General features: G+C 45.9%; 1 protein-coding gene across 2 annotated transcripts in view; it reads left to right on the forward strand.

Annotated features, from left to right (window-relative positions):
• The window catches only part of ARHGAP25 (Rho GTPase activating protein 25), a 624418-nt gene that overhangs the window by 590023 nt on the left and 6892 nt on the right, over positions 1 to 27503 (forward strand). For both annotated transcript variants that reach the window (XM_069618880.1, XM_069618881.1), the window contains one exon: positions 23917 to 24470. In XM_069618880.1, the coding sequence (XP_069474981.1) occupies positions 23917 to 24470 (554 nt within the window). The remainder of the gene's footprint in view (positions 1 to 23916; positions 24471 to 27503) is intronic.

The following is a 27503-nucleotide window of genomic DNA, read 5'->3' on the forward strand; positions in this document are numbered from 1 at the left end:
AGGGTTTTTCATTCATACATACAATCTGTGCTGAGCATTCATGACAGCAGCCTGGACAGAGTACAACTCTTGGGGAGAGCGCTCATCAGGAAGCGTGGACCCAGCCGGAGAGGAATCATTCCTCCAATTGGAAGGAGTTGGCAATGATCTACGGGCCTCTTGTATTTTTTCGTGCTGTGTGTGACACCCAGTGTTGGTGCAGGTGGACAATCCAACAGCTGTGGCAAATGTCTACCGGCAAGGGGGCACTCTAAACCTCTCTGGGAATTAGCAAGAGACTTGCGAGAATGAGCTGAGCCCCACCTGGAGTTCCTGAGTGCAGTGCAAATTAGGGGAGTGGACAGTAGGACAGTGGAAAGACTCACGTCTGGTGTTTCAGTCCTCTCAGAAGATGTTGTTGCTGCTAGATCTTCACTGATGTGGTGAAGTTTGGTTCTTTATACCAGGATTTCTTTGCCACTCCAGTGAATGTTTAACTTCCTTTGTTGTTCACGGGATTCCTGAGCATGATTTCTTGGGAGTGGTTCCAACATCCTTGTAGTGAGGGGACTCTCCTGTGTGCATTTACTGCCCATTCCATTCATTCAGGGAGTATTGGGCAAACTCTGGGACCGTAGGTCAGGGTTGATTTTGGTGGTACCCTAATGGCCTTGGAGCACCTAATATCCTTTCTGGGGAATCTGGCAGTGGCTCCAGTGTGGATCTTGCCGAAATACCTGCACCGCTCAGGTCATCAAGGTGGGAGCAGGGAGCTTCTCTGATGAGACGATCATTTTGGAATTTCAGAGTAGCGGGTGGCAACAGTGAGGCACAAGTGACTCGCTCCATTCAGCAGTGCAGGAGGAAGTACTACAGTGTTCATTTGAGTGATCATGTGTCCTGGTGCGTACAGAATGAGTTTCAGACACTGTCCTTTAGCATTCCAGCTGCATTGCGATTTCTTTTAGATGGTCTTTAGAAAAGCCTTGCGGCTCTACTTTGAGACCTCAGTGGGTGGCTGTGAAGACATTTAGAGCACCCTTGGGGATGAAGTGGTGCATTTTAAGAGGTTTAACCTTTCAAGACCAGTGGACTGTTCAGGAGCGCCACCTTGGGAGCCATCCACTGGTATTGAAGTTCCTCCAATGGCATCGTTTGGAGCCAGTGGAAGGGATTGATGTGAAATAGTATACTCTGAAGACTTTTTGGTTGCTTTGATGGCTGCCCACAATTTGAGTTTAATGGTGCTCTTTTATGTATAGGGACTTTCTTGAGAGCTCTGCCACAAGTTTTTGGTGATTTGCTGTGATCCTGGTTTGCTTCAGAAAGTGGTTTCTGAATTCCACAGCTCTCAGTGTATTGTACATCAGGCCTCCCATCCAAATCCTTCCTCTGTGGAGGAGAAGAGATGGATATCCTAAGGGCTGTGCACATGTATATTAAAAAGTCGACACGTTTTTTGAAAATGGCCAACCTGTTTGTCACATTTTGCTCACAGGGACAGGCAGAAAGGCCTAGTAGTTTCCATTAGACGATGGATTTGGACAATCATTTACATGACTTATGAAGCAGCGGAACTCTGTTGTCAGAGAAGATACAGGGGGGGTTGACCAGAGGCATGGCAATGTCCTGGACGGATGCACATGGAGTCTATCTGCAAGACATTTGCAGTGCAGTTATGTGGGCCTACCCGATACATTTATGAGACATTATCGAATGAATGTGGCCAGTCAGCCGGCCTATGCTTTTTTAACCCGTGTTCTGAGTTCTGGATCTCACTCAGGTAAGTGAATGTCAGTTGTCTGGTAATAAAGTTGGTGATGGGGTGTGTTACAGCATATATTGGTGTTGAGCGCTGTTTCATGTGCCTTATCATATCTATATTTGGTATTCCTCAAAAGTACTGTGGTTATCAAGAGGGACGTGTAGTTAATGCTTACATTATTTACCACCAATTCTCATTACTCTAAGCCCAACTATTCCTTATGATATGATATTTTTTTATATCGCGCTCATACACAAGTGTTTCAGAGCGCGACCAAGCAAAGAGAGGGGAGCAGGGGAGAACAAAAAACAACGATCTTACTAGGCCCAGTGACATTAAGAGTGTGCAAGTGCATGGGAAAGGAAAAAAGGGGTAAAGTGCATGGAAGGGGGGAGAAGTGGAAAGTGCGGAGCAGAGGGGAGAGCAGAAAAAAATAATAATAAATAAAATAAATAAATAAATAAAGCCAATAAACAGTGATAGTGCAGCCAGCAAGTGGCAAAGTGCTAGGTTACTCAGAGAGGGTGTACAGGGTCGGACTGGGCCATACAATTGTCTCGGACACCAATGAAAAAGTGGCACACAGTTGCAAATGGCTATTAATTCCTTTTGTGACACTGTTTGAACAGTAACCAAGGGGGAGTTTTTTGAAAGTGTGATGACATTTGTGCATTTTAAAGAATATTTATTCAGCAACACAAGTCAAAACAACTAGCCGCAGAGAGAATTAACTCATCAAACTGGCCCAAATTAGCCACAAAAGTGGCCCACCTTGACAAAAAAACGGGCCCACACCAGCATTTTGTGTTTTTGGTTCGGCCATCGGCCTATTGCCCTATAGGCCAGTCCAAGCCTGAGGGTGTATCTGATAAGTGCAGAAGAAAAGTGGGTGGGGGACTGCATGGGTACAGATAAAGACCTCAGTGCAAGGGGTGGCCCGGAGGCAGTGCAGGAGGCTGTCAGGGTGAGCAGGTACCTGGGCCCAAAGGACAGAGGGTGGCCAGGTGCATTGTGCCGAGAGAGAAAGCAGATCAGCAGGGGAGAAGAGGGGCAAAGGCAGAGATCTACCCCAGCTCTTTTCTTTGAAAAACGACTGACCCTGAGGGAGTTAGAGGTAGAGGAGCAAATGGCTCGAGAAGGGGGGTATTTACGGAGGGATAGTTGAAGGTATATTGGACCCAGGCCCCAGAAAGCCTTGTCACAGAAGGCCCCAATATCCTTTGTGGAAAATGGTTAGGGATTTTTGGGGAAAGGAGTCTGTTCTCCCTCTTGGAGAGATCAGCAGAACATTTAATTTTCTAAGAAATGTTCTTGTCACGGAGGCGGGGCCTCAAACGTTAGTACTGTGTTGAGGAAGAGTAGGAGTAATACGGATTACCAGTAAGCAATCCAAGCATTTATTAACAGTTGCTGAAACAAATGCTGTGTGCCATAGCGGTTCACAAGTGGCTTGGGGATACCACCATTCACTGGAAAAAAACAGACACGACGATCGATTTTTGTCCTCATCTTCTCATCATTACAAGCCAGAACAAAGAAGTGTTGATTAATAATACATTGAGCACACCTGGGGCCCGATATTGAGGCTATCCCAGTGGGAGTTAAAGGAAAGGATTAAAGATACAGTTCAATCTTTGTTATCCGGCACTTTGGTATCTAAGTATCACCTGGTATGGCCATTTTTAGTGGCATTCTAAATGATAAAATGCCAGATAACACATTTTAAAAGTATGGATAGCAGAGATTCTGGATGACAAAGTTCTAGTAAATAGGCCAGATGTGGGAAGGCTTGCGATCTCAACATTTAAATCTGCTTTCAAGCTCTCTTGCATCCGCATAACAGACATCCTGTGACGTAGTATATTGCATTACATGCACGATTCACTTCCCAGGGTTGCCACTTAACAAAGCGTTTACTGTACATTTCAATCCACGTGGTTTCAGGAGGCAGCTGTGACAAAGAAACATTAGATTTCCCTTCATTTTCCCTTCGTTTGTATGTATAGAGGCTCTAGGAACCAGAGATCCCCACTCACTGTGTGATGAGCTGCCTGGAGGCAGCATACCATGGATTCTGTAAATACTCCCCATTTCCTTCAGTCCCCCTCATGAAGGTCTTGAGCTGCTTCCAGAACCAGAGATGGTTCTCCTCAAGTTTCAAGGTGGCAGGGATGCTGTTCCAAAAGGAGGCCCCATGTTTCCTCTCTCGCTCACACAAACACTCTACAGGCCCCTCCTTAACAATACGCTCCACACTCCAGTCACTCCCGCCTCCTCTGGTCTCTTGGACGTCCTCCTCTGTCTCCTGTCATCCAACTAACCCACACTCGCACAAACCTCCTTAAATACCTTACCCCCTCCCATGATTGGCTACGTACCCTGTCCAATCACTTTCTTGCCTCCAAGGGATGTGACAGGGGAAAGCCATGGGCGGACTTCTAACATGGCCCTGTTGGGGTCCCCAGGTTCTGGAGTCCTTATGGCCTGCAGACCCTTTTAAAATAAAGATATTGTCCATGGTGGCATAGGGTTAAGGCCTTCCTGCAGTCTTTTATTCTATAGGAAATCCCTGGTGGTAGAGTGGATTTTCAAGACCTTCCCCAGGATCCTTTTCTTTTTAAAAAAATATTCCCTGGTGGGTTAGTGGGGACTTGTTTCTGCATGTGCTCCAGCTGACACTTATCAGCTGGAACTGTGCTCCTTCGCTGGCCGGTTTTGCGAGGGATGCAGCATCACTTGGTGCTGCGTCTTCCTTAGCTGCGTCCTGCAGCCGGTGTTGCCACATTCATGGTATCCTGTGACAGGGATGCCACAGCGGTTTCTTGCGGGATGCGGCGGAGCCCTTTCTAGTCCTGCCGTCAGCGACCTCCTCATCATGGAGTGTCTGCCCCTCTCCATCCTCGGCCCAGAGGTCATCATCTTTGCCGGTAAGAAGGGGTGGGACAGGGGCCTGCCTGCATACAGACACCCATGTTTGGATGGGGTGGGCTTCCGGCTCTCATTCCCCACACCCCACCTTTGACAGGGCCACAACTCTGGTCCTGTCACAGTGGATAACCTGGCATTTTGGTGCAGCCAGTCTAGCCATTTCATACTGTGACATGACATTTTTTACTGGGCATGTTTGATAAAGTAAGCATGGAAGCTTTGGCTATGCAGGATCTATATTGGCTAAATACATTGGAGGGCCATTACTGGGTATCAGGTAATAATATCGCCACATATATGGTCACCGTAAATAATATCGCCGGGAAAATGTTGTGGCGATATTATTTTGTGACCATATATATGGCGACAGGGGCAAAAAACATTTGGGGTTGCGGGGTGTCCCCCGCATGTTCCATGCAATAATGTCGCCACAAAAAACGACCATTTCCGGCGATATTTTTGTATGGTGATATTTTTGTGGCGACATTATTACATGAAACCCATTACTGGTGAACGGTTCTGGGGCTAGGTCCATCATGCTCAATGCAGTATCTGCTCCTGGAGCTGGGTCTTATCTCCATGAGAGGCATAGCCCTGCGCGCGAGAGGCTCTTTCTATTTAAAAGCATGATCTGCCCCTTCCTGCAAACTGCTAGCTTTGGCTGGTGGCAGCTACGATGCTGAGAGGTACCCGTGAGGGCTAAACTTTAAACAGCTGAATGACTCCCTCTTTGCAGAGATCGAATGGACTTACACTAACAAGAAAGATATGCCTGTCAAATCTGTGAATGACCAGGATCTCTGGATTCAACCAGACATGTCCTTACCCTTTGGGTACATAGATATGAGGCTATCACAGGGGAGTCCTTCTGGGATCTATGTCTTAACTCTGAATTCTTGGCATTTCACCTTGCCCTTTTTAGGGTATGGTCACACGTTAAGACTCTCCTTCCTGACTCAAGTGCCCAAGGACCTAGGGGGCTTTGGAACCATGGAGAGCTATTCATAGATGGCACTTGTACTTGTGTTTGTATTTGTATTCGTATCCGCATTTGTGCATTTGTCTTTTGCACTTACTTTTGGTCTCGCCAGGGACACTGTGTACCATAATAACATTTGGTTTGTATTTTATTATATTTACAATATTTTAGGCTACGTTATTATGCTTCTGTGTTCTTATGTTTTATCTTTAAGTTTGTGTAAAGTTCAAATTTTGGACTATATCAAAATAAAGTTATTATTCTTATAAAGTAAGCATGATACGTTTTATTGTGTGGCATGTTGGTACAGCCTGTCTAGCTATAGTATCTTACTGTGCATTGGGCTTTTTGTTACTGGCCACCTATGATTAAAAAAAACATGGTAAGTGTTATTACATGTCTAGGCTGGCCTACATTGGTGCAGCCAGTTTGGACATGTGTTCTTTTTGCAGCATGTCATTTTTAACGGCAAAGCCAACTGGAATATATTAATATGTGCAATTACTGCCATATATTGACAGAGCCAACTTGGACATGTTTTCTTATCATATAATTACTGCCAAAGTAAATATGAGCATGTTCTTTTGTGGGAACACTGGGATATATTGATGCCACCAGCATGGACATATATGGGCAGAGCCAGCTTGAAAATGTTTTTATACTGGCATATATTGTGGGAAAAGGCATCATGAAAATGCACTGAGAAATGCTCCTGTGCACTGTTGGTGACTTGCATCTAATGGATTTTTTCATGAGTTACTCTTCAAAACCGATTGCAAAATGTCTGGATTTTCACCCAATTTTTCACAGAAAATGCGCTATACCATACACAATTTTAACCCATTATTCAAGAAATGTCTTCGGCCAGAGAACCCCTAAGGTGCCCCTGTGGTTTGCTTTGGCTCCCTTCCTGCACTTGGGTGCTCTCGCATGAGTGTGGCAAATATTTACAACCCTCCAATTAAAACATTCACCAGCCGCCAATGATCAGTCAAAGAGAATCAGCTGCAGACAAGTGTGTCACACGCCTTTGCGGGGATCTTGTCCACCAATGATGTTTCCCTCTTTCATGACATCCTAGAGTGGTTCTTTACCATTCACAATCTTGGCCTCGAAGGATAAAAGAACGGAAGTTGTGTAATAGAATGGGCTTGTGGCCTGGCCCATGGTTTCAGCAGGCACTGGACCCAACACGAGGGTGAGACTCAAGTGAGTGCTTTGACCTACACCAGCCCGAACTGCTTGAATGAATAGGGTGCTGCATACATTGTACAAAATAGAAAAAGCCCTAGGCCACTTCTGCTTTCATGCATATAATATGCTGCCATACCATACACAAATCTACTAGTTTTAATGTATTTTGCACGCTCAAATGACTTATGGTTGGAATAGTACTTAGGCAATAGATTTGAGAACTACTATGCAAGAGAAGCCAGAAAATGATTCAAGCATTCTCTATTTCATGCATATTGCAGCATTTCGTGTCATGCCTTGGCAGTCGGTCCAGAAGGTTGCTAGCGGTTTTCGAGATCTGACAATGTTCCAGGATGGCTCCTGGTGTGGCGCTCAGGTAATCCAAGCCAGTGTAACGTTGAGGTGAGCTGAGTCCAGCAGGTCATACACACAGGTGTTGGAACCCTCATGGTGGTCTTGGACTCAGTGCTTTATTCTCAGGCGTAGAAGCAGATGGCGCTTTTGGTCTCACTGTTAGGATGGGGTCTATGAGTCATAGCTTTGCTTTCTGACATAAATAGAACACGTTATAGTTGTCTGTGTCAAGAAGTCTAAAAAAGAACCCTAATAGGGAACTCCCGTCCCCTGCACTCTATTAATCGCTTAAACAAGCTGAATGAAGGTATATTCCCAAGAGGGGAATAGGAGTACATAGAGTAAATCAATTGAAAGTTAGATGTAACAACATAGTAATTCAAAATAAGATACAATTGAGCAACAAAATAGTTCACAGTATCCGTTTAACGTCAAAGTCTATTAATCAGTTCAAAAGAGAGTTGGTTGTCCAATCAGGATTTATTTTTAAAGAGCAAATGCCCAACGCGTTTCGAGAAAAAAATGTTCTCTTCATCAGGGGCTGTTGTTGTTCGTTGTGTCAATCACAGTAACTCTAGAGAAATATATACAAAATAATAATAATTTCAGTTTACATGATAATAACATAGACTAATTGTACAGAGACAGTAAATTATCCAATCATCATATGCATTTTTAAAGCAGGAAGTGGCTCACCTAACAACTTTTTGGCTTAACCGTTGCATGTGAGAGGTATGCTTTAAAGGTTTATCACTGTGTCATGATTGCATCGTTGGGCATGCCTTTTTTACATCTGCAAATGCGTTGCACTTCCTCTGCTCCTTTATGCTAATGCCACTGTTACCAGGGAATGGGAACACTGCCCCTTTAAGAGCCAAGGACTCGAGACTATGGGAGGGAAGGGAGCGGGAGGAAAGGAAGGGACAAAGGAAGTAGGAGGACAGAAGTTAGGAGGAGGAATAAAGTGAAGGTTGCACTAATAAGGGCTCCCGTGTGATCTGTAATACATGTACAATGAGGCCTAACAACTGGGACGAGGTCGACGAATGCCATGTCGTGTCCAGCGTGGATGGTAGGAGGGTGAAGGAAGCCCAGCAGACGTGGCACGGCAACACGTCGGGCGAACAGCGCCCAGCAGTGAGGAGGGACGTGACACCCGGTGTGGAGGAGGGTCGGAGAGTCCAGCAGAAAGATGGTGGGCTGAGGGAGCCCAGCTGTGTGACGACAGGCCCAGTGTCCCTAGCAGGGGCCGGCGGTGGCAGTGATGCGGGCGACGTCAATCAATGACGCGGATCCCAGCAGAGGGGCGGGTGCGGATCACCCAGCAGCAAGGACAGCGACACGTTACCACGGCCTGACAGGACGACAGGAACAGAATGCCCAGCAGTGAGGCCCTCAGCGGAGGAAAGAGTGCGCCACTGAATAATGAGCTCAGCTGAGCAGTGGCCCGTGTGCCAGCAGACGAAGCACACATAACCTGCACAGCAAGAATGGAGTAGCACCAGACGGTGCCCAACCCAAATGACAGTAAGTCCAGCAGAGAGCAGTGGATCGGGACTCCACCCACGCACCCACAGGTGGAGGGACATTGATTACGGGGTAGCCAGTGCAAAAACCACGTGCACACCAGCGGCAGTGCAGGAGACAAGGAGGTAAGGAGGATCAGAGCGCGACCGGAGGGGGAAATTAGCAAGCTACGCCTGCAGCCTGAGAGGGACGCCCAAACAAGGTGAAGATGTAACTCAGCCCAAAGGGGAAGAGGAACATACCCACCTGCCATACTACTGAGACCAGAAGGCACTCACATCCGCAGTGCAAAGTAGACAAAGCAATAAGGAGCCACGCCAACAACCGTGAGGAGGCAACATAAGCCCACAAGCCCCAGGGCTACTACAAGCCACACCCAAAAACGCACAAACAGCAGGCCGACTTAGAGCAAGAGCGCAGTGGAAAACACTAACGGATCTCCCAACGCCCGGGAATCCATCACAATTAAGCAGGAGTTCTCCATACCCCACCCACGCCCCAGGCCCATACCCCACAGCACCCACAGGTGCGCTAAAGACAGCGCAGCAAGGTACACGGACCGACGTTCCAATGCTCTGTCGAAAGTTGCACAAAGGGGGAGATACTGCTACCTCACCATTGATCCTACGCTGCAACAACCTCCAACGCACACAGGGCGGTGGAGAATAGCACGGTGAGACATACACCACCAAATAAACCCACTAAGTTACCAAGGCAAGCAAAACAAAGTACTGCTAAACTACAAGGAGTAGCAAAACGTGCCCCAACAGCCAGTAACATGCGCAGAGCAACACACGCACGTGGGTCAAAGGCCCAGGGATAGCAACCATACATGCTGCCTTCAATACCAAGAGAGTGGACATCAATACTGAGCAATCGCGCCATCAGACCCATCACACCCCATCACCACAAGTGACTCCGAACATCGACCCACCCAGACCATGCAGGCATGAGCACCCACTATACCCAGAGTTAAGTCGCACAGGGAGGTACGGACCGGAGCAGGAGTACAGCGCACACCCTCCACCCATCCTGCGAGACGAACGCGAGTCATATGAACACCTAGGGCCTTACGAGATGCAGAAACAGGGGACGCACGCGGAGGCCACAGTCAATGTCAGGAACGAGCAACGTCATCAAACCAGAGAGGAAGCATACCCCCTGGGCAAGTCCCAATCCCACATATTCCAGTGAGGAACAGCACAGCCGGTACAGCCAAAAGGACAGTCACACTGCGACCCAACCCGTGGAGACCGCAGAGTACCCGCCGTCATCCACATGGTACCGAGTCCCGCCATAGGGCGCAGCCGTCTCAGCCACAGGACGGCACTAGAGCGTGCCCTTATCAACATCCAGAACAGATCATTCAAAGTTACCCAGGTGAAGGACTACACGCCTGAGCAAGATGCGGGAGATACAAGAGAAGCCAAGGAAAGGGCAGACCACAAACGAAAGGCTGAAACGCCACAATTCCCGGTCAAGGAAACTGCCATAGAGTGCCAGAGACAATACAAAATGAGGGACACACAAGACCGCGCAGATCCCCTCCTAGTGACAGGGGACAAAGGACCAGTGATAACCACAACAAGGGGCTACGGCGAGATGCCGCCAAAGGCCTCCCGCCTCCACGAGTTATACCTGGAGGAACCGGAACAAAAGGAAGAAGAGGCGGCCGAGACGGAGGGAGCAGGGGGTGAAGAGGCATGCGAAACATCACAACCAGGAAATGCGTGCAAGACCCGCGAATCACCCGGTAGGCCTCATCGGACCATAAGGAGACCCCAGCGGCTGGTTGAGCAAATGTAGCCTGGGAAGTTTCATGTTAAGTGGGGGGAGGTGTTACCAGGGAATGGGAACACTACCCCTTTAAGAGCCATGGACTCAAGTCTATGGGAGGGAGCGGGAGGAAAGGGAGGGACAAGGGAAGAAGGAGGACAGAAGTTAGGAGGAGGAATAAAGTGAAGGTTGCACTAAAAAGGGCTCCCGTGTGATCTGTAATACATGTAAAATGAGGCCTAACAGCCACTTTCTTGGCAAAAGGATACCTTCAAAGACTCCAGTTTGGCCCTTGCAGCCTTTATTCTCTTTGGATTGTTTCCACCATTTGAGACCCTTTCCTGTTGGCAACATGTTCCTTTTGTTTGCAGCCTGAGACAACATGGTGCCTCTGGCAAAGGGCTTCCCCTTCCTTCACAGAAGGTAGCATGGGATGAATTAGGAGCTTCCAGATCCCCCTGACATTGGGCTAATAAAATAACATTGCTGCATGTTCACATGGAATACATACATATATTACACTCTGGTTAGGGATTATCAGCAACTAGGAGGCAGAAGGATGAACTGGCTGAACATGTGTCTGCACGGTTGTGCAGCTAATGTGTCAGGAGGAGACTATTGAAGGGTTGAAGGAGATGGTCTGGGTCAGAAAGGGAATTCCAGGGTATGGATGGAAACATTTGTACAGTACCCTAATTTAAATTGAGAGCTCTGTGCATCTTGATAAAAAGTGGAGACATGTTCGACACAGGGTAGGCTGAACAGAGTGCGAGTGGCAACATGCTCTAAAGAGAGATGAACAAGGACATTTGGGGCCAGATGAGGGGATTGTTGCACTAATCCTATTTGCCACTTCGCTGCCCCACCCACCACATGTTTCCCACTTTTCCAGGCCTACATTAGGGCTCCAGCCCAGCTCCAGGCAGACAACATCGAGGAAGATGCTGATCACGTGACCAGGCTCTGCAACTATCCTGCTCCACCTACCACCAGTTTACGCTTTCCTGATGGCTACTTTAGTGTTCCAGCACAACTTCAGGCAGACAGTGTTGAAGTGAATGCTGGTCACTTGACCCTGCCCTGCCTCTTAGCTTCCCTGCCCACCATCAGTTTCCCACCTTCCTAGTAGCTACATTAGGGCTCCAACTCAGCTCCAGACAGACAGCGTTGAGGAGGCTACTGGCCAAGTCACTGGGCCGGCCAGTTCATTGCCTCGCACACCACCAGTTTCCGACCTTCCCCACAGCTACATAAGCACTCCAGGAGGTCTCCTGGCAGACAGTATTGAGGGGGCTTCTAGTCACGTGACCAACACCACTGCCCTGCCCACCGTCAGTTTTCCACCTTCTCAGCGGCTACATTAGGATTCCAGCCAGCTCCAGGCAACCAGTGTTGATGAGGTTGCTAGTCACGTGAACAAGTCCTGCCACTCCGCTGCTGAACCCATTGCCAGTTTCTCACCTTCCTGGGGACTACATTAGGGCTCCATCCCAGCTCTAGGTAGGCAGTGTTGAGGAGGCTGCTGATCAATTGACCAGGCCCTGTCACTCCACTTTCGCACCCACAACCAGTTACCAACCTTCAGGGCAGCTAGATTAGGGCTCCAGCTCATCTCCAGACAGATAGCATTGAGGAGGCTGCTGTTCACATGACCAGGCCCTGCCACTCCACAGACCCACCCACAGCCTATTTCACCAGTCCTCCTTAGGTGTCACCAACACCAATGTCCTCAGCAAATTACAAACAATACAAGGTGCTTGTCTATTTGTACCTGTTCAAGCCCAGGGTCAGTTTTTCTGTCCCTCGCACACCAGGTGGACATCACCATATGTTCCTACCACTACAGCACATCTCCATGTTTGTTTGTTTGTTTATTTATTTGTATTGCGCACCAGACCTGGGGGTATTCGGGCGCAAAGGCAGAAAGAGGGTTGTTCAACTTAGGTTACATGTTACAAATAAACAAGGAATACAGCTGCGGTTACAGTGCTGTAGACATGTGGTGTCAAAGGATCATACAAGTATGTACAATAGGCTTACAAGAATGCCGAGTTGACAGATTAATAGAACAGAGCACATATATAGAATATACATGAGATCCCAAATGGCAGTAGCGCGAGGTTAAACATCATGAACTTTTAGCCATTGGATCTGGTTGGATCTGAATTGCTGGTACGGGAGATCTTCCCTTAAATCAGTTGGGAGGGAGTTGCACAGTTGTGCCGCTTTGACAGCAAAGCTGCTCCCACCAGATTTGGTGAGTTTAAATCTGGGTACTAACAGGAGGTTAGAGTTCGCTTTTCGTAAGGGACGGGAGGCTGTTTGTCTGGTGAATCTGTCTATGAGGTATTGCGGGGCTGCATGGTTGAGGCATTTATGGGTGGGGGAGACTGTTTTGAGGAGGATTTTGTCTTTAGTAGATAGCCAGTTAGTGGATCTCCTAAGGTCTGATATGTGGGCATTTTTAGGGAAGTTTAGGGTGGCTCTCAGGGCATTATTTTGCAATGTTTGAATTTTAGAGGTGATGTATTTGTTGCTGCCTAGGTAGAGGGCGTTGCAATAATCTAGTTTCGACAGGATTAATGCTCTTGCTAGAATGACACAGTTGTTAGGTGAGAGGAAGGGCTTGGCTGCTCTAATTAGCTTGCAGGTATAGGAGGTGGCTGAGGCCATAGAATTCACTTGTTTATCAAATGTAAGCGTAGAGTCTATGTAAAAACCAAGGGTTTTAACTACTTTGGTTTCAGTGATGGTGTTGTTATCAATTATGAAGGAGTCATAGTTGGTGCCCAGTTTTTTGATGTTGGAAGAGGTGTCTAGAATGAGGAGTTCAGTTTTGTCATCATTCAGGCAAAGACCGTGAGCGGCCATCCATGCCTGGATGATGAGGTAGACTCTGTTCACAAAGGCCAAATCCTTGTCATAATCTCCCATCAGCGGGATGAGGATCTGTGTATCGTCTGCATAGTTGGTGTAGGTGATACCAAGACCGTCTAGATCATCGAAAAGGGGCTTTGTGAAGATTTTGTAGAGGGTGGGCGATACGCAGGATCCTTGGAGCACTCCGCAAGTAATGGGTGCAGGGTCAGCAGCAGCTACTGGAGAGAAGACTCACATTGTCCTATTGTCTAGGAAAGACTGGATCCATGCGACTGCTTCCTGGGAGAAGCAGGCTGCCGTGACCAGATGATTGCATAGTATTGCATGGTCTACCAGATCGAAAGCGGCAGAGAGGTCAAGGAGTAGTAGGAGTGAGGTCGTGCCATTGTCTCTTAGTAAGTCTATTTGTGCCTGAAGGTCTAGGAGTGCAATCTCGGTGCCGTGCTGTGGTCTGAAACTGGACTGTCGGACTCGTAGGAGGTGGTTTAGTTCCAGGTGGTGTTGAATTTGTTGGTAGGCCACTTTGTCTAGAATTTTCAATAGGAACGGCACAGTGGTAATGGGGCGGTAATTGGTTGGGATGGAGGGGTCCAGAGTTTGCTTTTTGAGGAGGGGGAGGACCCAGGAATGTTTCAGGTTGCTGGGTATGGTGCCTGATGTGAAAGAGGCGTTTATTAGTTTAGTTATGAAAGGTGAGAGTTCGCGGGCGGCATCTTTTATGATTTGGGCTGGACATGGGTCACCCTAGCAGTTAGAGGGTTTAAGGGTGAGGATGACTTTCTCGACTTCTTTGGTGGAGACTTTGCGAAAGTAGAAGGAGGGGCTGTCCAGCGGTTTCAAAGTCGGAGGTGGGTTTATGGCAGGGCCTGTGTTAATAGTGTTTGGGGCAGTAATGGACACTTTTTTATTATTAATCTTCGCCTGAAGCATGGTTATCTTGTTGGTTAGGGCATTTTGGATGCCTGTGCACCAATTCTTGTCCTTGAGGCAGGAGTCAGGCGCTTGTGTGGGGGATTCTACTTCCTTCAGGATGGCAAACAGTTCTTTTGTGTTAGATTTGGCTTGAGTGATACGGGTGTTGTAAGAAGTTTGCTTCGCTAAGATAATTTCTTTTTTGTAGAGGGTGGCTAATTTCTTCAAGTTGTTTTTGTTAGTGTCTGAGGGGTCTGATCTCCAGATCTTTTCGCTTAGACATTTCTTTTGTCTAATGTCTTTCAGTAGGGGTGTGAACCAGGTATTTAGGTGTTTGCAGGGTTTGCTCTTCCTGATTTTCAGTGGTGCAATAGTGTCCAGGGAGGCAAGCATCACCTCGTTGAATATTTCTACCTTGGAGGCTGGGTCAGACTGATCTGAAATGGAATTCAAAGTAGGGAGGATAAGGGGGATGATATTTTCAACAGTGATATTGTTTTTGTTTCTAGTAGGTGCACTGGGGGCTAGGGTGCTGTTGTTGGTAGGCGTGGTGGCTTCTAAGGTAAAGGATACCATGTAGTGGTCGGACCATAACTTGGGCATTATAGATGTGATAGTAATTGGGCAGTTATGTGCGGCGATCCAATCGAGGGTCCTTCCTTTGATGTGTGTTGGCTCTGTAATCTTTTGGGAGAATCCTAGTTCGTCCAGGGTGTTATTGATTTGTAGGGCATTGGGGTCACGTGGGTCGTTAAGTCCAAGGTTGTAGTCGCCTAGGATGAGGATTTGTGTGGAGTTCTTTAGATTGTCAGATAATAGGTTTGTGAGGTCTTCCTCAAAGGAGCCTATAGGACCTGGTGGGCGATATATCAGGTGGATGATGATGGTTTGATTATTGGCAGTAGTGAGTTTAGCTGTGAGGGATTCACAAGATTTAGTTTTATGGGGTGTGGAGAGTCTGAGGGTTAAGTTGTTTTTGACAATTATAGCCAGGCCGCCGCCTCTAGACGTGGTGCGATCTATGCATGTAAGAGTGTAGTTGTCTGGGGTGGCTAGCATGATGACTGGTCCTACTACGGGATGGAGCCAGGATTCCGTGATGGCCAGGAAGTCCAAGTTCTCATTTTGGATTGTGTCCGCTATTTCGGTGCCATGGGCTACCATAGAGCAAGCATTTAATAGGGTGCCCTTTATTCCAAGTGGGGCGAGTGGGTCAGAAGGCGTTTGGGTTTTATGTTGGCATATGGGGGAAGGGGTGTCTCTAAAGATTCGACTGTTGAGTTGTAGTCGGTGTAGGCCGGTGGTGACTGTGTGTTATGGAGTGCTAGTGGTAGACAGGGTGTACTTGTTGTAATTAGAGGCAGGTTGGATAATGGCTAAAGGGTCATAAATTCTTGGGAGTCTAGCGCAGAGTCTAAAGTTCCGCTGTTGGAGGCTGCATGGTTTAATGGTCATGTTAGCTAGCTCCGGGGGTACATTACTATGAGGTAGCTGGTTTTGTAATTGAGCTGGGTTCATGTTATGAGAGGTAATAGAGTGGAGAATGGTTCTGAGTAGAACTGTGTAGAATAGTGGCAGATACATAATGGTGGATTAGTGTAGGTCGGGCAACCTAAGCGCACATTACTAATGCAGGCACGCTAGATATAGGTTAGAATCTGCGCAGAGATGCATGTGCAGACAGGGTTCACCTAAATTCAAGAATCAAGGATGGGGCTAAGATGCATGTGCAAACAGGGTTCACCTAAATTCAAAAATCAAGGATAGGGCTAAGATCCATGTGCAAACAGGGTTCACCTAAATTCAGAATTCAAAAGTAAGGCTAGAATGCATGTGCAAACAGGGTTCACCTAAATTCAAAAATCAAGGATAGGTCTAAAATGCATGTGCAAACAGGGTTCACCTAAATTCAGAATTCAAAAGTAAGGCTAGAATGCATGTGCAAACAGGGTTCACCTAAATTCTAAAATCAAGGATAGTGCTAAAATGCATGTGCAAACAGGGTTCACCTAAAATCAAGAATCAAGGATAGGGCTAAAATGCATGTGCAAACAGGGTTCACCTAAATTCAGAATTCAAAAGTAAGGCTAGAATGCATGTGCAAACAGAGTTCACCTAAATTCAAAAATCAAAAGTAAGGCTAAAATGCATGTACAAACAGGGTTCAATAAATCAAAAGTAGGGCTAAAATACATGTGCAGACACGGTTCAATAAATCAAAAGTAGGCCTAAAATGCACGTGCAAAACAGTATTTACTTACGATTAGAGTTCACGTTGGGTAAGGGGGTGCCTGCGTATATAGGTACAATAAAGTGGAGAGGTTCACTTGTGTTTAAAAGTTCACACAAAGCTGGACGCTAGGCATGGATTCATGAATATAGGCGGCTGAAGAGTGATTGTGGGCGGAAGTGAAGGTCCCTAGTTCCAGAGTTCACAGTGGGGCGAGTAGGGAGTATGTATAGGCATCGATTATGTGATGCTGTCAGTGGATTTCAGAGTTTATGCATTAGTAACCATGTGGGAAAGGGTTTCCTGTAGATGGCGGTTAACGCACGTTGATAGGGGGGCGGAGAAGGCAGCACTTCGCATACGGGGTTCTTCTATGGGGTTCATTCAGCAAAGCAACAAAATGCTGCCCTAAGCAGCTACCTTCTCAAATGTCATAAACAACCCCTGTACAACCCTACAACAAACTCCCAACTACCAGCACTCACCCCTTATGCTGATTAACACCCGCTCTGCAGTTTCTCGTACCACTGGCATCGTGGACTTCATATTCTACAATGATCTTGATGTCCGCTTTATCACTAAAATCTGGTTCACACCCGACTCTTCCCACATGTTCAACATACTCCTACCTCATGGTAACGGCATCCAACACACTCATTGCACAGGAAAATCAGTCATGCATGAGATCGACTGACCCTTTATGGTAATGCCTTAACAAACAACCAGGTCTTTTTAATCCCTCTCACTCAGGTTCTCTCCAAACTTCTCTTCTCACTAATGATTTCCTTCTCTATACGCTACTCTCCCCGACCAACCCCATGGACCACAAACAAATCATAGTCTCCACACCACATTTCAAAGACCACACACTCGTCCTTGTCTCCTTCCCACTCATTTCCTGTATCGCAAATCCCTCTTGACTAGACTAACCGGGCCATTCTCCCTCTACTCTTGTCTCACACATCATTGCCAAATAAAGGCCAGGGTGAATGCCCAGTGATTGAATGTCGTTCTTTGAAGAACTTCCCATTGGCCACCCTAGAGGCAATCTTTGAGACATTATATATCACAGAAGATACCACAGTCCTTCTGGAATCATTCAACCACTCCTCTAAGGAGGTAGTCAATGCCCACATACCCCTAAACCGAGTCACACCAAAACCAAACTCTCCATGGCATACTACAAACCAGAGGTTGCCTCCAATAACCACTTGGTCAGATCTTTATAAAAGCAGTGGTGCAAAAAGCGTAGCGTTGATGATCTCAAATCCCTGCACACAGCAGCAGACACATGATCACCAAGGCTAAGGATGCTTACTAACATGAGCAAATCCTTATTCGAAGATGTCAAGCACTGTGCCTAGCCCACAACCGACCTGAGGTGCCAGCTTCACAAGTAAAATGTGACAGCATCAATATCGTCTTCATCAGCAAAATTAACAAAATCATATAACTCTCATTGAAACCTCCAAGTTGGACAAAGGTCTGCTATTCATCCCCTCCTGTACACTGCCTTTGGACCAACTTGACTGCGCTTTCCCCCAGGATATCCCGGATGCGCTTGCCTCCTCACACCCACTGCTTACATGGACAATGTCATCCCTGCTTCCATTATTAAAGAATTCCCAGGTCCAGTTCTCAGTGCACTCCTCAGCAGTGTGAACGAGTCCCTCAAGGAGGGCACATTCCCAGATGCCCCCAAGACAGGTCTCTTATGACCCCACTTATAGAAGCCTGCACTTGACCTGTATAACCTAGCTAACTACAGACCCATCAAAGCACCAAGTTCAGCAGGAATCTCATAGAAAAAGGACCCAACTGTTAGCTAAATTCGAACAACTCTGCCTCTTCTGTGACTACCAGCCTGGCTTTGACCCAAAATACAGTACTGAGACTGCCACAATCCGTTATTACCAGTCTGCCTTCCACCCCAAATTCAGTTCTGAGACTGACAGACTCTCCAGTGAAGGCTCTTTGTATGGAGGCTCTGGAGTCTGAACTCATACACTCTTCATCTATGGATGATCAACAGATTTTTGTTATGTTTGGCCAAGCAATAAACCTTCGGTTACAAAATTCCTCACTTTTGCCAAGTGCAACTTTGCTGAATATTTTTTGCTACTTGATTTTAACCACACAACTACAGATAGTAAGTTTGCATTTTGTATATAGAAGCGGGAGTAGGAGGATAGAGTGGAGGTGTGGGGGGTCTCCCTCTGCTTTTTTTGCATTTAAAAAAGTGATAAAACTGGCCAAAGAAATTCAGCAAAGTTGTTTTCAGTGAAAAGAATGCGAGGTCATATTTGGCAGTGGAACTGCTTGCAAATACGATCGGTTCCAAGTCATCAACAAGATAAAGCTTGTCGCCGTGAAGAGGCTTAAAGTATTGGCTACCCCTTTCCTTCTTTCTCTCATTACCTCTCTTCGAAAGGCTGAGTGCCGCTGGAAGAAAAGCATGACCCCTACGATCTTTTGAACCTCCCTGCTCTTTATTCCTTGTATGATTCCTCACTTCTTAGTGCTAAAAAGCATTTTCTCTGCTTACGGTCTCCCTCTCTCATCAACCCGTTATCTGTTCTGACTCCTTAACAGAACGCTCTTTTCTCCTGACCCCTCTAGCTCATCTCTCCTTTCTCTGACTCACTTGCTAACTATCCCACCACTAAGGTCTCTTCTCTGTGGCCTCCTTTTCTCACTATACTCCTACCTCAATCTTGCCAAACCTTTGCCCACTTCTCACTCAATTCATCCGTCCTTCTCTTCTTTCCCCCCTTATGGACTGACCTTTTCTTTCTCATGCTCATCCTACAGCTTTTCTTCTCAGCCCCATACCTTCATCCTTAATTGCATTAATGTATCCCCACATTATCTCTTATCTCACCTGCCTCCTTCATATTTTTATAGCAACGTCATCCTTTCCTCTTCTTTTAAACAAGCTACTATTAATCCCATGCTAGTCAACAAAATATTGCTAGATCTATCATCCTATTCCAACTTCCACCCCATTTCTCTTCTCCATTCCACCCCTTTCCATCAATATATCCCCAAATTATCTCTTATCTCACCTGCATCCTTAATACTTCTAAAGTGACTTAATCATTTCCTTCATCTATCAAACAAGATGCTATCATCCCATTCTGAAAAAAAGCAATCGCTAGATATATCATCCCCTTCCAACGTCCACCCCATTTCTTCTCTACCTTTCCTTTCTAAACTTCTTGAAGGAGTCATCGACTCTCAAGTTTCATCCTTCCTCACCTCTCAATCTTGGATCTTTCTGCTGAGTTTGACACAGTCGGCCTCACATTTTATTCTCCTCCCTTCACTCACTAGGTATCCTCGGGGGTGTATTTTGTTGATATCAATCCCATCTTTCTAACCATACCTATTGATTTGGCTGGAACCACTTCTTTCGCACATTTTCACCTGTATGGCGTCCCTAAAGACTCAGTATTAGGCCCCCTACTCTTTTCAATCCATTCTGTTCCGCTCTTTTTTATTCTTTCCTCTCATTTTTACACTGATGACTCTCAGATTTTTCTGTATTTTGCTATCTCTCTGACTCAATTCTACAGTCTCACACTATTTTCCTCTGTCCAATCATGGATGTCTCCCTACTACCTTGACCTCTTAGAGAAATAAAATCTATTTTTCCCTGCCTCTTCCCCATCCCCATCCCCTAACTCTCCCCCTTCCAGTACCTTCTTTCCCCCTACCCTTCTTCCTTTCTCAACCATGGCACACAATCTTGGGATCATCTTTGACCCTTCTGTATCTCTTCCCGATCATATGTTTACTACTTCCTGTAGCTGGACATTCCACCTTCGCTATGTTTATCGCATCTGCCATTGTCTGTCTTTTCAGGCCATTAAGCTCCTTATTACCTCTATTTATTCTCATTTGGACTATTGTTCTGCCTTCCTACTAGGGCTTCCTTCATCCCATTTTACCTCTCTTGGGTCTGTCTTTAGCTCTTCTATCAGTGTTTTGTGCCCCCTTCCCTCTGTTCCTCTATCTCCCTCTCTTTGCTCTATTTAAGTTCCTTCTTTTGACTCTCGCCTCTGTTTTCATGTCCTCTCTGTTGTACTTAAATGTATCCATGGCCTTGTCTCCCTTATCTCTTTGTTCTTGTATTTCTCCACATGCCTGCAAGTTTCCTAAAATCTCAACCTCTCTACCTGCTCTCTGTCCCTCAAACCTCCTTGCGTCCTTTCTTGCTTTCGCTCCTCCACCCGTTCTGACAATTAAACACTGGAACTCCTTGCCCTTCGGCATTCGTTCTCCCCCTCTGTCCATATTTCCCACATATGTCTTAAAGCCTTCCTTCTCTCCTCCCTTTACGTTATCTAACTTTGTTTTTCTCTGCCGCTAACACTGAATTTCCATTACGCTCATATCATCGAGGTACCAGTTTTTATAATCTTTGTACAGAGCTTTAGGGAAAGCGCTCTATGAATACCAATCGGAGACAAATGTGTACGTACTCAATACAGCACTGTGTGCAGATTGACTATGAAAGCGAACAACTGGTAGAAAATTATGTCCATTGGACCAAAGCAATCTTTACACAGTCTGACCTCAAAAGATTAACTGAAAAAGGCAGTACATATTTTATGCTCTCTGTGCCAATTGTTGGTATGCACTGCTAACTCTATGAGTTGCCAGGTTGGAAACATGATTGATTGGTATTTTAAACTAAGGCATGGGCAGTTGCAAGTTAAGGAACTGAACCAGAAATGGGAAGTAAATAAAAAGAAGTCCCTGCTGTTTGTGTAGTAATAAAGAGATAGACAAATTGCACATCGTCAGGATATTTTCATTAGCGTCAGATTTTGCGGTCTGTCTTCGAGGTGATCACCTTTTTCGCGATGGTTTACACGTGTTTCGTCTTATTTTGATTGCCTAAATACAGTAAAATTACAGAATGTGCCTATAGAATCTTGAAGTTGTAAGTCCTGTTAACTCTTAAATTAAAAACCTGTATTGCTTTAATTGTTCTTTGTGTCGACATTGTGTATTCTTCTGATGATGTATTTGTATTTCTTTCGTGAAATTGTTTTGAATTTCATTATTTCACATGATTAGTACGTTGTCTTGCAAATTTGAAATACAATAGAAAACAGTAATGAATAAGACAGTTAGAATAGGTGATGAAGAGTCATTTTGGAGAGTGATTTTTTTGTAGGGGAAGGAAAGCGGGAGCGGGAGGTGGGGGCATCATTGGTGCAAAGGATAACGTAACCTAGCAGCGATTGTAAGAAAGTTCTGTAGAAAAGTTGGAATGTGTGTGGATATGGTTGTAGTAGGTGAGGAGATAGGAGGAGTAAGTAAAGAAAAGGTGATTGCAAAGGGGGGGCGGATAAGAATGCTGATCTATAAGTGAATTCTGAAAATAACGATGTGAAATTATTGGTTGAAAATTACTTCTGCACACAATCACAATCCCAGTAGCCCAACCAGTCACGTTGATAGCTGTTGGATAAGAATGCTTGCTAAAATGGGGGCACTACACACCCGGTTCGTGTATATTTTTGGGACAGCCCAGGATATGTTTATAGGGCCAAGGCAGTGTGGAACAAGGGAGCAGATAATCCTGGGTTGTATAGGCCAGCGTGAGCTAAACCTCCTTCAAACTCGCACATATGTGTAATAAGACATTCGTTTTTGCTGTAAAACAGCATACATTGATGTTTTAATACTAAACCCATACTGTATGGCTCAGTGTTCCTGATTGTAAATCTGGATTAAAGAAGCAGTTATAGCGATTAAATCATGGGAGGGTCAGACATCTGTGTAATTTAGAGATAGTAATGTGGTAAATAGGAGAAAGTGACGTTTTTACTTTCATCTAGCACATGGACTAAGTTCAAGGATTTCGGCATTCGTGAAAAGAACGCTCGAGTGCGACGAATTTATACGGTTTGGTAGCATTATTCTGCCCTCGCTTTGGGGTGCAACGAAAGAACATTAAAAGAAGCTATTCCCATCACTTTTTAGGCATTTCGCCAACACTGACGAGTTGGATTATGAAGAAAAGCAATTTTCGAAGCTGTTGGAGATTTAATCCGTTCAAAGAAAATACATTAAGAAATGTGCCCTAATGACGTGTTAGAAGAAAGAAAACGAAGCTTGAGAGTTTAGCTACAAAACCATTATATTAAAAAAAGACAGCCACAAGGGTGCACGGATGTGGTAGTGTTCAAACAGTTAGGATGCATGCTGACAAGTCTCTCCACGTCCTGATGGAGGCCCCTCCTGTAAACAGTTCAGATTTTCTAGGATAGGCAGGTCCCTTAGTAGGGGCTAGAAACACAATGGGCCTCATTACAACTTTGCCGGTCCGGAAACAACAAGTCTGCGGGTGGGTTGCCTTTACGCCCGGCAGGTCTGCCCTGGCGTGCGGTACGGCACCCGCCCACAGGCTTTCATGGAAGCACCGGCACCGTTATTAACAGTGCCTGTGCTTCCATGCTCCCCATTCCCTTTCAGTCCTATAGGACTAACAATGACTGCCGCCAGATTTACCGGACCGCCAGGGCTGTTATGCCCCAGTATTTCTGGGAAGTCAGGCAGCAGTAAATCATCACTAGTCTGGCGTCCGCCTGCTGGGTTTACCGGCACGGCTAATGCTGGACTCATAGTTAGGCCCAATGTGTCGACCCACAGTCTGACCAATTTTATCATATATGTCAGTTTCTGATTGATTTGGTTGTGTATTTTCCACTATGTGCTATAATTTTGTCAGTACACAACAATCATTTGTAATTATCATTACATTTGCACAAAAATCCAGAGGGAATTTGTCCTGTGGTTCTGAAAAAACGTTTTATGTATAAATAAAGAAAGAAAGGAAAAACCTGTCTCAATAAAAAAGCATCTTCATTGGTGTACAGCAATTATATCACGTGTGGACGAGTGCCTAGGTGGCATGTTCACTAGAACCGAAATGGTGTAAACATTTTCCAACTGTGATAATTGCGTCACAGCTATATACTAACCCCACATTACGATAAGGTGTTTTTAAACATGCAGATGGGATATCAAAGCTTTTGGAAAAAATGACAGTATTCTATGTTTTTTGTATAGTCACATATATTGTATTGTATTGTTCATTCATTCATAAAGCACACCGGGCCCTTGAGCATCTACATGTTTTTTCTATGTATCAATTATAGAATATTAAATTGTTTTTTAACACATCTCTGACAAACGTGCATTGGATTTTTTTCAACCTTAGCACGGATTAAGCTTCAAGCCACTGATACACGTGAAGAAGGGAGGTTAGCCTGTTTCCTTGTTTTTTCAGACTAAGTTCGTTGAGGACACAAAGTACCCAAAAATAGCACTTCTGTTGAAATTGAGTGTTTTAAATTGCCTGCGCTTGCTTTGCAGAGAGAAGAATCCAATGACCATTCCGGATCGAACGCAGGGACCTGTGACCCCGGGTACTGGAAACCCAGCCCACGCAAGAGAACACAAACACTCCCCACAAGGAAGTGTTCTTTCACTCTGCCCCAAAAGGAGATCCAAAGCGCAGACATCAAGGATGACATATTTGGTAGCGATTTCTGGGCATCCACCTTTGAAGGTGAAAGAAACACTCCACTTCCACCATTAAACAGTGGGCACAAGCGGACTCTGTCACAAGAGTTTTCCTCCCTCCTTGATCTTCACCGGAAGTCCACCTACGACAATGTCCCCGCTATGCCGCCCGAAAACGCAGAGAGGACTGCCATCAGCCCACGAAACAAAAGTCACAGCAATGTCAGCATAAAGGTGGAGAAGGACTCGAGCCTCATCTTGCAGCAACAGGCTCAGAGTCCAGTGACAGGCAGCAGAGAGCAAGCAGCAGAACCAGAGAGCCAGCATTCACTTCAGAACCTGGTCCTGGACCTCAAAAGCCAAGTTGAGACACAGAGGCGGTTTTATGAAGAACGCATTGGGAGGTAAGCATGAACCAGAGTTCCTCAATGTGGAAGCTCTAATGTTCAACAGAGATCCCATTTTTTAACAGATTGCGAGAACTCATTTGTTAAATGGTTGAGTTTTTTGCAATACATCTTTGAGCCCCATCTTTGATTTGCCATCCTGACTGTGGCAGCAAGAAACGAAAAAGAGGCTTAGAGAACCCAAGCCTCGCTTTGTAAAGAACAGGCAGTGGTGTCATGGGTACACTAGATTTAAACAACACAAGAAAGAAACATGGTGGGGGGCCATTACAAAGTGGGCGGTAAGGGATACCCGGCACCGGTAAGGAGACCAGTGCCGGTAATCCCTTACTGCCCTATTCCAAGGTCCCTTGGCGAGGACCGTAAGAAACGTGTGATCTGACCACACGTCCCTTACGGGTCCTGCTAAGGGACCAGGGCGCTAATAACGGGCTTCCATGTCGCAAGCCCGTTATTAGCACCCTCCCCATTCCCATTGAGCCCTATGGGGGCTCAAATGGGAATGGGGAATGGTCTGTTCAATGGGGACTTACCGGTCCCGCCAGGGTCGGACTACACCGGTAAATCCCCATTGAACGAGACCGGACACGGGCACGATATGGGAGGCAGCCATGGAGCTAATAGCTCCATGGCTACCACCCATCTCGTAAGGAGGCCCGGTGTCTTTGCAACATGCTTCTACACAGTGTTCCATACCTTTTCATGTCTCCTGATATCTCAGACCCTACTATGTGCTGTCTGCTTTGATCTCCTGAGTGCTGCCTGTTCCTTTTGCAACCAATGGGTCAGGCTTTTGTCAGGATTGTTCTAATTTTGGGGAGCCTTTTGTTCCTTTGGGTACCCTTCTAAATGCTCTTGTCTTTCACTTAATTGAACTTGGTGACCCAGTCCTTTGGAAAATAGTCTCCCTTAGTTCTGTTATTCCTGAGTTGTGACCATGTGGCAGTCTTGCTTCCTGATTTCCCTACACTGTATTGTATTGTGGAAGATTCTTGGTTCCAGCCGTGTCTGCTACTCCAGCGCTTTTCCTGAACACTCCACCACCCTGTGCTTCAGCTGTGTTCGTCTCAATGCAGGCAAACTCACTTGTTGGCACTCATTGCCTATTTAAAAGTCTAATAGTGGGTTCAGAGTGTTGTAGTCTCCTAGGGGATTTTCTGAATTACACCTTCCTGCCCTTAAATCTCCTGAGGAATTACTGGGGCAATAATGAATTTCAAATCATTGAGAGAATTGTCATGGCTTCTGCATTTATTGTCCAGCTTACTTTCAAAGCATGTCAAGTTATATCTACTTCTGAATCCTATTTAGTGAAGACCTATTAGTTACCTAGATCACCATTTTTATGTTTACGTTCAGCTCCCTCCGGGTAGGATTTGGTCACCTTCAGGAACCCAGAAGGCCACAGGTTTGAGCAGGTCACATATAGCGGAGCTGGCTATCTTAAAAATAACCCACCCTTCTAGAACATTATAATAGAACATTAGTGCTATGGTGACGGTCTCTTTTGTGTATTTCAGAGAACAGGAATAATAGGGTTTGCTCCTGAGTGCGTCTCCACCCCCTCAGGGAGATAGATCCTCTTGTGTAGAGTGGTCCCTGTTGCCATCTTTTCAAATGCATCAGACCATGGGCCTCACTACACGGAAGGCGGTAATCCAGGGTGCTATTAGCACCCTGGACCATGCCGGTAAATTACCGGCACCGCCTTGGTGGAAAGGGGAATTACCGCCCTATTCCAAGGTTGGCGGGGTGGTAATTCCCCCTTCCACCATTGCCCTTCCCCATTCCCATTTTTGCCCCATAGGGCATAATGGGAATGGGGAAGGAGCTAATTACGGCACCGCAATTTGGCGGTGCCATAATTAGCACCAAGGTCCCTTAGCGGGTTGGTTTTTAACGCCTGCAAAAAGCAGGCGTTAAAGCACCAACCCGCTAAGGGACCTTGTAGTAAGGCGGTAATGGTTAATGGTCACAGTTACCATTAACGGTGGCCGTTAACCATTACCGCCTTCCGTGTAATGAGGCCCCATGTCTCTGTTCTGGGTCATAATCAGTCTTATCCAGTGGCGGCCTTACAATACCTCTTGGAAAACATGACAGCCACACCATTCCTTTTGGTCTATCACAAACAAGGGGTGGGGCAGAGATGAGTGAGTGTACATGATGGGAGGAGTTGAAGCATAGAAGATTATGGGAGTACTCCCTCTAAAAAACAAGAAACCTTAATGTCACTGCTGGTGATTTTCTTTCTGACATTTTAAAACCGGCATTTGGGCACAGAACCTTTGTGTCAAGTATGGCACAAATTATCGATAAGACTGATTATTGCAGTGAACTTTCTACAACTCTAAGAGGAATGAGCTACTGTTACAAAGTATCATTATCCATAAAGGGATTGGATGCAGAAAACATTCTTTGATTCTGAAGTGCAATGATACAATTATGAAATCGCTTAATTGGGAAGTTGGACATGTATATTTTACTAATAATTTAACCTTCTTTCTATCATTGTTCGTTTTTATTTTGATATTATAACTTTTCATTTCTTTCTTACTCATTATTTTTGTTCTACTCTTCTTTTCCTTCCTTCCACCTATCCCTCCAATTCTCCTGTCCTTCTCTTTTCTTTATTTGTTCCTAAGGAGGCCCCCAGGGACTTTCACACCAACCGCCTAAAGGCCTATGTCTCTAGACCAGAACTTGAAGCTTTGCTTCTAGTCTCTGATCAGGAGGAGGAGGAGAGTGAGCTTCTACCTGACCTACTCAGGGGACAACCTTGATATGGAAAGATAGTAGGAGCTCATCTCTCTTCTGATCTGACACTAGAACAACAGGAGGAGTGCAAAACTCTGTTTAATCAGATTGCCCCTCTGTTTTCACTCTCACCAGGCTTAACCCATTGGGGCCAGCATGTGATTCTCACTGGTGACGGTTTACCTGTTAAAAGCAGAGGATACAGAATGTCAGACCAAATAAGAACCCACATAAAGGAAGAGGTCAACACAATGCTTGACCTCGGGGTAATAG

This window comes from Ambystoma mexicanum, chromosome 10 (assembly GCF_040938575.1).
Source record: "Ambystoma mexicanum isolate Mex_15411 chromosome 10, UKY_AmexF1_1, whole genome shotgun sequence".
In the NCBI taxonomy this organism is placed as follows: domain Eukaryota; kingdom Metazoa; phylum Chordata; class Amphibia; order Caudata; family Ambystomatidae; genus Ambystoma; species Ambystoma mexicanum.